The 11,434-nt window shown below is 36.5% G+C and overlaps 1 protein-coding gene across 1 annotated transcript in view; it reads left to right on the plus strand.

The window, feature by feature from the left end:
- Positions 1-11,312, plus strand: part of cmn (calymmin) — a 30,441-nt gene extending 19,129 nt beyond the window's left edge. The window contains exons 33-57 of the mRNA XM_056247262.1: positions 62-112; positions 406-453; positions 566-622; positions 734-784; positions 1,153-1,206; positions 1,364-1,939; positions 3,516-3,575; positions 3,684-3,737; positions 3,951-3,989; positions 4,072-4,131; positions 4,238-4,273; positions 4,857-4,913; positions 5,018-5,083; positions 5,172-5,231; positions 5,526-5,597; positions 5,688-5,729; positions 5,842-5,916; positions 6,014-6,073; positions 6,240-6,299; positions 6,479-6,547; positions 7,865-7,939; positions 8,028-8,066; positions 10,097-10,354; positions 10,829-10,879; positions 11,007-11,312. Of these exons, the coding sequence (XP_056103237.1) occupies positions 62-112; positions 406-453; positions 566-622; positions 734-784; positions 1,153-1,206; positions 1,364-1,939; positions 3,516-3,575; positions 3,684-3,737; positions 3,951-3,989; positions 4,072-4,131; positions 4,238-4,273; positions 4,857-4,913; positions 5,018-5,083; positions 5,172-5,231; positions 5,526-5,597; positions 5,688-5,729; positions 5,842-5,916; positions 6,014-6,073; positions 6,240-6,299; positions 6,479-6,547; positions 7,865-7,939; positions 8,028-8,066; positions 10,097-10,354; positions 10,829-10,879; positions 11,007-11,011 (2,075 nt within the window). The 3' untranslated portion in view covers positions 11,012-11,312. The remainder of the gene's footprint in view (positions 1-61; positions 113-405; positions 454-565; positions 623-733; positions 785-1,152; positions 1,207-1,363; positions 1,940-3,515; positions 3,576-3,683; positions 3,738-3,950; positions 3,990-4,071; positions 4,132-4,237; positions 4,274-4,856; positions 4,914-5,017; positions 5,084-5,171; positions 5,232-5,525; positions 5,598-5,687; positions 5,730-5,841; positions 5,917-6,013; positions 6,074-6,239; positions 6,300-6,478; positions 6,548-7,864; positions 7,940-8,027; positions 8,067-10,096; positions 10,355-10,828; positions 10,880-11,006) is intronic.
- The last annotated feature ends 122 nt before the right edge of the window (positions 11,313-11,434 follow it).

An 11,434-nucleotide genomic window follows, 5' to 3' on the forward strand; every position in this document is an offset into this window, starting at 1 on the left:
TTTTTTTCTTCTGATTTTTCCGTATCATTTTAATCTTATGTGTGTTGCGTCTGCTTCAAAGGATATGGTGCGATAGCTGGACCCTCAAATGGACAAGGAGCCAAGCCTAACGGTAAAGAGCATGACTGTGATTATTACTATTATAAAACATGGTTTTTGGCTCTAAAATCTGGTTGGATAGGCTGCTTTTGAAGCCACTGTAAAATATGATATCCGCACACATTTGACTGCACATTAGTTGAATTCTTTATTAATAAACCAACTGTAGTGTAGCCCCATTTACATTAATGATGTATATTATCGGTGGAAGAGTTGTTTATTAGGGGATAAAGCACTAAAGGTCTGTATTGTAAACTTGAGGTAACTGGAGAACCTCTAAACTGATTTGAGATTGGTTTTGTTCAGGATATGGAGGATATCCTAATGGAGGTGAAGTTAACCAACCTAATACAGGTAATACACTGGATATCACCAGCTCTAGTGCAATTATTACAGTGTGGATAATGCTGATTTCTGAAAAGAACTGAGGATATTACGCTTGATTAAAGTATTTTTCTCTAATTAGGCTCCTCACTTCAAAATATGGGGTATCCCAATGGTGGAACCAAGGGACCTAAACCAGGTAACACAAAAAAGTTGTGTAATGCAAATGCATATAGAGTGTATTTATTTTTACTTTGTCTGATTTTTCTGTATTATTTGAAATCTTATGTTTGTTGGGTTTGCTTCAAAGGATATGGTGCTAAAGCTGGACCCTCAAATGGACAAGAAGCCAAACCTAATGGTAAATAGAATGACATCATTACTATTATAAAACATAATTTTTTACTCTAAAATCAGGTTGGATAAGCCGTGTTCAAAGCCACTGTAAAATATGAGATATCCGTGCATTAAGTGAATTATTTATTTATAAACCAATTGTAGTGTATTCCCATTTAGATTAATAATTTATATGATTTAAGTTTTTATAGGGGTAATGCACTATAGGTATGTAGACACGTGTTGTATGTTGTTTTTTAATATTCTACCTTTTTAAAACCATATTCTACATATTTCAGTGTACAGAATTTCAGGGACAGTTTTAAACAAACAAACTCTACATCGTCAAATGTAAAACCTGCTATAACATATTACATATCTTGTGATCTATAGGTTATGGTGTTCCTGGCTATATGTCAAAAGGACCATATAAAGCAGCTAATTCAGGTAAAATCATGATTATTTAAAGTGGATTGTATTTACTTCCTCCACATGACATGAATAGAAGTTCTGTCATTAAGAAATGCATGTTATGTCTCGGCATGTGAGTTTGTCATATTGACTTGTAAATGTAAATTTGTAGTAAAATTGCTTTGGCTTCTAGGTTATATGCCTGTAACAACTGGAAAACAGGGTGTTTCCAGTGGAAATGGACCTAAAGGAGAGATTTTAAGCCCTGAAGGACAAAGTCATCTCTCGGTAACATCTAACACCAAGGGCTTTTTACCACTATCTGGACGTGAGCCAAATACAGGATTACTTCCAGAACAAACTAAAGACCTTTCACCAGTTCTGCAACAAACAAAGGGACAAAATCTTCATCCACAGGGCAAAGCCCCCAACTCTATGGCACCTTGGCCTGCTTCAAAGCCATTTATGCAAGGTCCCGGTTCATATAAACCTAGTAAAGCTTATAAACCAAAACCAGTTGCAACAGTAGTCCCTCAATCAGTCTCTGCAGAATCAGCTCCCATTCCTCAAACATCACAGACAGTTGCACTAGAGCAGGAACAAGTCCTTTCACAGCAACAAAACATAAGGCCAGTGTTACCACAATCCAGTATTTCTTCAAGGGCGCCGTTAGTGCCAGGATCAGCTCAATCAACTCCAGAGATGCAACAATCCAAGATTCAATCAAACAAGCCTGTGCCTCAAATGAAGAATCCAATGACAAATCCTGGTAAACTTTTATAGTTTCAAATTAAAGTCTTATATGATATCCTGAAACCATATAACAGCTGGAAGCTACACCACTTCTGCAACATTTAACTAAATCACAACTGTATAAAATTCCCTTATTCCCCCTTTCTCTACTTTTCTGCATCAATTCACTGGCAGCTTTTGTACTAAAAATGTTGTTCACATTTTTAAATTATTTGTGTTATTGCAGATAAATTGTGATTAATGTAAATGTTATCTCAAAATGGCTAATGGATATTTACTATAACTATCAGAACTTACCTTCTGCTGTCAGCTTGAAGTCAAAATATTCTTAGCTCTTTTTGGACTAATCTTTGTGTGATATTGTTGTAAACTTTGGTGCTAAACTCTACTTTGGCATTACACATTTTAGATTTTAGAACCATTAAATGCTTCTACGCACAACCGGCGCTGTGTCATAGAATGTCTCTGAAAAGGTTCACGCCCACTTTTGGGGGAAATAAACTAGCCTTCCCAGGCATAGACTTCAATACAAAATAGCGTCACAAAACAACGTCCGTACACAGCAGACAGGCGTGAATAACTTAAGAAATCACTAAGATTAAACATGTCAAGTAATTATATGTCCACCCTGTCTGCCATAGAGCGTGAACGATACATCAACCAACTTAATTTGGTCAATTTAAAAACATGTCCCTTCATTCTCCCAGCCTCAAATTATTTATTTTAATAATTAATTATTTTACTGTCTATGGTAACAACCCCACCCAGTGGCCAGAGGTGTCTTTCCCGGACATTTACTCGTAGTCGTACCTCATCGAGTCACCATGGTAAGCCAGTGAATGATTACTTCGTTTTTGAATGTAAGCATGTTTAAATGTATATATTATGTCTTATAATATATCTTATAATATATATAACCCCTTTGGGGGGGTTGTTACATCAATTTGACGCTGGGAGAATAAAGGGACATGTTTTTAAATTGACCAAATTAAGTTTGTGTATGTATCTTTCAAGCTCTATGGCAGGCAGGGTGGACATAATTACTTGACATGTTTTATATAATTGATTTCTTAAGTTATTTACGCCTGCCGGCTGTGTACGGACGTTGTTTTTTGCCGTTATTTTGTATTGAAGTCTATGGAAAGTCTAGTTTGTTTTCTCCCAAAAAGGGGCGGGGACGAAATTGACAGTTAAGTTCCCGGATGTGCCGGTTGGCGTCTACATTGGATTGATAGCCTTCAAAAACTTTTACTAAGTAAATTTCACAATGAGCAAGTAGACTTAGGCTGGATTTTTATTTTCTGATTTAATCAGTCCATATGGTAACGAGCAAATAGGTGGACATTTTGATCCCTACTAGATTTCTAGAAGATGGCTGTGATGCAAAGAAAATGTTCAGTCATTGATTAGCATAAATTCAAAATATCTATTGTACAAATTGTTCATAAATGCATGCTTATGCATTTACAAGAAATGTGGGGCATACATATTTACCCTCCACCACCCAACAGTATCTTTAACAAATTAACTAGACACATTTAATAAAACCCTGAATTTTCAATCTTTATTGATAACTTGTTTGTTTTCTACAGAACTCACTCGTCTAGGACAACCAAATGGACAGATGCAGGGAGCTATACCTTCAAAGCCTGGTAAATCCTAAATAATAATCCATTGATATAACATAAAATCACATTAAATTAGCTGCCCTTATAACCCAAAACTACATTTGGATTAATATCAAACTATTTTTTTTTTAGATTGTGGACCTGGAGGACAACCTAATGGACAATGGGTCAAACTTCCAAGTCCTGGTGAACTCTCATTTTTCCCCCACTTGTTTGTCATATAAATGATAAATTATTGTCAATGCTTACCAAAAATCTTAATGTTTTAAAGACACCATTCAATAAAAATAAGAGATTTTGGTGTCCATTTTAGTCCATGTCAGTTTGCTTTGACTTAACAGTTGTGAAGACCAAGCAAAAAATAAGCATTCAGTCTAAAACTAAAAATGTGTTTTACAGGGTATCCAAATGGAAAGGGAGCAGTTGCATCACAACCAGGTGCATTCAATTCCATATAAACATTAACTATCCATCTAACCATAACAGCATTTTAACCACTTTGGATAAAAATATTTACTAGGCTTTGGAGCAGGAATGGGTGGTTATCCAGCTCATGGTATAAACAATGGCTACAAAGCAGGTAAAGCATTACAAAACACATTTTATTGTAATTATAATCACTTATTATTTGGCTTCATCTTTGCAAAGTCTGAAAAAATGTGGCCCTCATTTTGCTGTCTTTACAGGTTATGGAGGCTATGGAAACAAATTGAAAAATCCAGGTTGGAATATTTTCTACTTCATGGATATTTCAAATATCATTTTTTCAACATGAACACAATTCACATATGCATTTATTAAATATATGCTTTAGTCCTTGGGTGTCAATAGTCTGGACCTTTTTAGTGCAATACTATATCCTTCAACGAAATAAATAATAAAGAGATATCGATAAATAAAAATGTAGATATGAATGCTTTTAAGTTTTGCTTAAATAAATAAATAGGTCTCCGTTTTAAAACTTTGAGAATTTTTTTTTTGTATATACACCAAGTAAAATTACAACCGTATCTCTGTGAATAATTACAGTACTTTCTTTACCCTTGTGACTCAGACTGTAGTTCTGCTTACTAATATAGTAAACACTGTATTCTGCCTACTATTTAAAAAAAGTGAAACAGTATGCCATATGCTACGATAAACGTTTCACTCAGTAGTATGCTACATTTCACAAGACCTGTTTAAGTGAATTTGTGTGTAGTAAGTAAGTTTTTTGCCCTCTTGTTTTCTGTGCTAGACATTTAGAAAAAAAAACTGTTTGATTATATATTCATTAATATTTACTCTTTTCGGTTACTCTGATAGCTGGACCACAAGGTGAGCAACCAACAGGATTTAAGGGAAAATCTCAAGCGAAATATGGTTAGTGTGAGGAAAATCCTATCAGCTCATATTAAAACGACTCATCAAAAATGCTGCACTCTTACATTTACTCAGTTTTCATAAGCCAGGTCGTATTTTTACAGGAATTGGCGGACTTCCATTTGGTGGTTCCCCCAATGGATATCAAACAAACCCCTCTGGACAATATGGTATGCTATCTTTATAATGTTTGAGTCAGTATTGACCCTAACTGTAATCCTGACTGGACACATGGATTTATGTGCATCTTTCTCATAGGTAATGATGGTCAGCGCTATGGAGCCAAACCCTACAATCCTAAAGCGTTAGGAAAATACGGTGAAGATTAGATGCTTTGATATTCCTTTACACTTTTTCATAACTTTTTGTATGCATTTATCAGTTGACAGGCAGTTTGTAGCATTTCACTACAGATTGTGGTAGAAATTAACATTTACTTTAATAAAAAAAAAAAGATTTGCGATAAAACACATTTATTTAAATTTTACAAAATGTATGTTTAAAATTTTTATTCTTTAAGATCTCTACCCTTGCATTTTAAAACATTATATAGAATGCGGTTAAATATATATATATATATATATATAATTCTGTTCTCTGACCCCAAAATAGGACATGGTAGTTTACCGTACAACTCTCAGCCTTTACTTCCTGAATCTGTTGCCAAGTCCCCTGGTAAATATAGTAAGTTAATAAAGAATTGTGTCTGATCATACAGCACATCTTTTTTTTTTTTTTGAAGATATTGTAAAATATAAGTTTCTGTATTTTCAGATTTTGGAGGGTTACCCTACAATGGCCAGCCACTTGGATATGGTAGTGACAAATACTTTGGCAAATATAGTGACTGCTATTTCTTTTCCAACTTATATTGTCTTATTTCTAGAAATTATGACAGTGAGTATGTTTTACTGTAATTCTCTCTCAGGACAAAAGGGTCTTCAATATGGTGGTCAGCCACTTGATCTCAGGCCTGATGCTGTGTCTGGAAAATATGGTGAAGGTGAGTTATTGTTTTTATAGATAATTAAATGACAATGCCACTAATGTCATAATATCACTGTACTGATAGGTATGTCCATCCTCTCTACTCTCTGTAGGTTCTCCAGAATCCCTGTATAATCCAGAAACACTCAGTTTCGGTGGCGATGCTAACTATGGTGCGATTTTTTTGGCATCTTTCAACTTACTTATTGATACTCTAGTTTAAAGATCCTCTTCATCATTGCTTCACATGTGAATTGTCAAATGGCATACAGTTAGGCTAACGAGAAAGTTATAATTGTTTTGTACTTACTCTTGGTAAAATCACTGTATGGTTTACAGGTAATCCAGCAGTGTCATATGAACTCCTTGGCCCAGTGACTGATGGCCAGTCTGTTGATGGTACGTTCATCTCCTATTTATTTAGAACACTATTTATTAATCAAGCAAGAACTACTGAAATACTTTGTTGTAATTTCATAAGTTAAATGAAGAAAATGTTAAATGAAGAGATTGTTATCATTTGAATTTAAACTCAGAAGTTTTAATGCTATCATTTAATCCTCTTTTTTTTTTTACAGAAAACAGAAGCCTGGAGGCTTTGCATCAAGGTCCTGAGATTGACGGACAGAAATCCATTGACCAATATGGTTAGTTGTATTTTGAGATATTCAGATATCTATGTTCATTTAAGTTAGGCTGTGTTTACACTGGTATTTTGTACTGTAGTAAACATGTGTAAACAGAAAGATTTGCATTTGATTCTGGGGTTTTTTCTTATCTGTTCTGAGCCACATGCAAATGTGGTTTTAAATGAGATGCATATCTGATATCTGGACATTTGACCTACTGTTAAACACGTATTTACGATTCCCATTGGAAATCCAAGCCACCACAAGGCTAGGGAAACATTTACCCACAAAGAAAACTTTTCTTCCTCTCATATTATGATATACTGTAGACATTCCTGATGTGCTCACAGAAAAACACAGCTTCTTTTGAGGTGAACATTTTATATATAAGACTGCGCACACACAAAAACATTCAGAAGCACAGAACCTTATTTTGAGCTGCAGCCCTGTGAATTTAATAAATAAAACAGCTTCGCTACTGAACGCTACATTACATTTAATAGCAACAAGGTGATAACTTTGCTGTTTTGGAAGTAATTAAACTTCACTATAAAGACGCTGCACAGACGCAGTAATTCCCACACAGTCTCTTCTAAAAATCTCATGAATTCCGATATGACTGTTATAAGACTGAGGTCACATTGCAAAACCTCGGACCTGTATGATCAGACTTAGGACCACATATGGAAGTGGCCCAAATCAGAATCGAAAAGATCATATTCCATGTGGTTTGTGCTGTTCACACTGTCATGACAAAAACAGATCTATGTCACATATGAAAAAAAAAGAAATGAAAAAACCTTCACACTGCAAGCCTTATGGCTGGTTCACACAGAACACTCTTTTGCTGTTAAAAATCCGAGAAGCAGTGGAATGGGGAAAAACCGCAAGGTCACGAGATGTCTTAAAACTTATTTTAACTTGAGCACCGCGTTTTTAGAACACCGTGTCATGCGTGAGATGCAAAACGTGAGCGCAACAGTCAAACACGTCCTTCTGGCGCATGTTTACATAGAAAAATAATGGAAAAGTGGTGCGGTGGAATGGAACTGGTCGTGTTACTGAACTGAACCACATGCACAAAAGAACACTAACAAAGGCAGCCACAGCAAGCTGTCATATGGAAGAAAACATGGAGGCCACTGAAGGACGCAGACGAGGATGAGGAGAAATAGAGCAAAGTTTTTCTCGTATAGTTTTCCCTCATGTTTCGCCTATAGAGCTGTTACCGTAATATATTTGTGAATATAACCGCTCACTCCACTGACTAACTTTGCTGCCATCTACCATTTTCCATATTCACACATTAATTCTGTGTGTTTGTGCTTGATTCAGGAGATGGAGAGGTTCCACCCCATCCTGATGCTCCAGAAGCTGGAGATGCAAATGCAGAACCCATTGAGAAATATGGTACAAGCATTTTTTTGACACTATGTATATCTACCAGAATGAGGTGTGTAAATCTGCATATAAACATCTCTCACCCTCTTTGTTCAAGGAACTGGGGATTATACAAATGGAAGAGTACAACCAGAAGGTAAAAGTAATGTTCAAAAGTCTGCTTCTCTGAATGTATTGTTATATACACTCACCTAAAGGATTATTAGGAACACCATACTAATACTGTGTTTGACCCCCTTTCGCCTTCAGAACTGCCTTAATTCTACATGGCATTGATTCAACAAGGTGCTGAAAGCATTCTTTAGAAAAATTGGCCCATATTGATAGGATAGCATCTTGCAGTTGATGGAGATTTGTGGGATGCACATCCAGGGCACGAAGCTCCCGTTCCACCACATCCCAAAGATGCTCTATTGGGTTGAGATCTGGTGACTGTGGGGGCCATTTTAGTACAGTGAACTCATTGTCATGTTCAAGAAACCAATTTGAAATGATTCGAGCTTTGTGACATGGTGCATTATCCTGCTGGAAGTATCCATCAGAGGATGGGTACATGGTGGCCATAAAGGGATGGACATGGTCAGAAACAATGCTCAGGTAGGCCGTGGCATTTAAACGATGCCCAATTGGCACTAAGGGGCCTAAAGTGTGCCAAGAAAACATCCCCCACACCATTACACCACCACCACCCGCCTGCACAGTGGTAGCAAGGCATGATGGATCCATGTTCTCATCCTGTTTACGCCAAATTCTGACTCTACCATCTGAATGTCTCAACAGAAATGGAGACTCTTCAGACCAGGCAACATTTTTCCAGTCTTCAACTGTCCAATTTTGGTGAGCTCTTGCAAATTGTAGCCTCTTTTTACTATTTGTAGTGGAGATGAGTGGTACCCAGTGGGGTCTTCTGCTGTTGTAGCCCATCCGCCTGAAGGTTGTGCATGTTGTGGCTTCACAAATGCTTTGCTGCATACCTCGGTTGTAACGAATGGTTATTTCAGTAAAAGTTGCTCTTCTATCAGCTTGAATCAGTCGGCCCATTCTCCTCTGACCTCTAGCATCAATAAGGCATTTTCACCCACAGGACTACCGCATACTGGATGTTTTTCCCTTTTCACACCATTCTTTGTAAACCCTAGAAATGGTTGTGCGTGAAAATCACAGTAACTGAGCAGATTGTGAAATACTCAGACCGGCCCGTCTGGCACCAACAACCATGCCACGCTCAAAATAGCTTAAATCACCTTTCTTTCCCATTCTGACATTCAGTTTGGAGTTCAGGAGATTGTCTTGACCAGGACCACACCCCTAAATGCATTGAAGCAACTGCCATGTGATTTGTTGATTAGATAATTGCATTAATGAGAAATTGAACAGGTGTTCCTAATAATCCTTTAGGTGAGTGTATCTGTAAATATCTATATAATCGCAGGATTTATTAATGGTGCCGACCAGGGTCAGAAATGAACTTTGCCCCCCCCCCCCCCCCCCCCCCTGTAATTGATTTCCAGTGAGTTTTTTGTTTTGTTTTTTTTTTATGATGAGATAAAGCAGATGGAAGGAGTGTCCTCTGGTGAAGATCATGGGCACTCCAGCTGGTGGTTGTGAATTAGTTTATTGCTTATTACACATTAGATAATCAATACTTCACATTGTTTTTATTAAGTAGCATGAACAATAACAGTTTATTCCCAGTTTTAATAACTATCTACAGAAAAATAAACCTTTTTTACAAAAAAAAAAAAACATCATCTCTGGAGCGTCTCTTATCGCAAAAACTATTATAATCACTAAGCTGTTTACACTGCTAAATGAATGTCTTACATCATGACTCCGCCGTTTTCAGCCATGAATAATCTAAACGCCTCTGATTGGCTATTGCATTTTTAAAATCAACAGAAATGTGATTGGTTATAATGCACAATGCTGCAAAATGATTTCACTTGAATCGCAACAGTCGTAATTGATTTACCTAAATTGTAGAGGGGCATTTTTTGCCACTTAATCTTGAATTTGCGGGACATTTTTGTTCATTTTGGTGGCATTTTTGTCCCAAACCCAAAAATGTCTGACCCTGCTGCTGTTGAACTATCCTCCCATATATTCTTCCATTTCAAATATATCGAGAGAGAACTTGAATCCATGTCTTTCTTGACTGTCCTGCAGTTGTCTCATTCCCTGGTGTTCCCACTGTGGGCCCCGCTCCTCACATCCCTGCTGTCACCTCATTAGACGCCACCCTTTCACTGGACGGCTCCTCAACGGTCCCAGTCTCTGTGCCTGATGTGTACGCTGTTCCTGTCTCACCCATAATCCCTCAGCCTGAGCTGCCCACTCTAATGCTGCAGCCCTCACCACAACAACAGATCCACATCCAGCAGCACCTCAAGTTCCACATCCAGCCCAATGGAGACTCGCAGACAGGTGAGATGCTAATAAACGCACTCTTGTGATCAACACATTTAATTTTATTGTGCAGAGTTGTTTTGCAACTGACAACAGCTATTAATGAACTATATTAATCATTTCAGAATAGTCTCTTAAACATATTATTATTATTGTGTAACTATATATTTATTATTGACATTTTTATCATATTGTTGTCAACGCAATATAAGCTACGTAACATTTTCCACCGATTTAATGGTGCATTAAGCGATTTCTGAGAAACACTGTTAAAAGTGGATCAGACCGAGCACCAAAACACACTTGTAGCCAATCAGCAGTAAGGGGTGTGTCCACTTATGAGGGGGGAGGAGCCTGTGCTGTAGTGTGTTTGTGAATTCGGTGGGGCGGAGCTATCAAGATAAGGGTGTGATCCTTTTGAGTAAGGGCATGTTTGTTTATTTAGCCATATTTTTAAACTTTGTGCATTTAAAAGTTGGTTCTTTTTAACAGGAAAGGAAGGCAAATACAAATTGAGTGGATTCTTTGGAAATAAATACCAAGGTAAGGGTAATGTGTATACACATTTAACATTAATAAAACCTACAATAATAATATATTATTATTTTATATATGAATAATAATAATAATGTGGCTTTTTTTCTAACCCATGCCTCCCTTTTTTTCTTAGGATAATTTTGAAGTGGAAGTTGTTGCTGCAAGAATGTGTATCTTCACTTGATTGCTCTTTTTTTTTACACAATGTTTCTGTGAATGTTGTACATTTTCGGTCATTTTATTTGAGTATTTTGTTCTCCTTGTATTTTAATGTATTGTTAATATTTGTTACCTTGCCATAAAAATAAACAGCTGCTTGTACAAATAAAGACATTTTAGATGAAATATAATTATATCTGATGCATCTTTTTTCTTTTTAAATTCCATAATTCCAAATAAATCCATGTTTCTTGTATTTTATGTTTTATGCATTTCCGTTTTATGTAGAAGTGTTTTTTTTTTCTTCTAGAAGCCACTGTTATTTATTTCTGTTTAATTTCCTGTGGCAAGGCTATGTATGGTTTTGAATAAATACAAACTCTAAATCCAACCCTCGTTTAA

The sequence above is a fragment of the Rhinichthys klamathensis genome, unplaced genomic scaffold (genome assembly GCF_029890125.1).
Source record: "Rhinichthys klamathensis goyatoka isolate OS25496 unplaced genomic scaffold, OSU_Roscu_1.1 h1tg000045l_1, whole genome shotgun sequence".
NCBI classification, from domain to species: domain Eukaryota; kingdom Metazoa; phylum Chordata; class Actinopteri; order Cypriniformes; family Leuciscidae; genus Rhinichthys; species Rhinichthys klamathensis.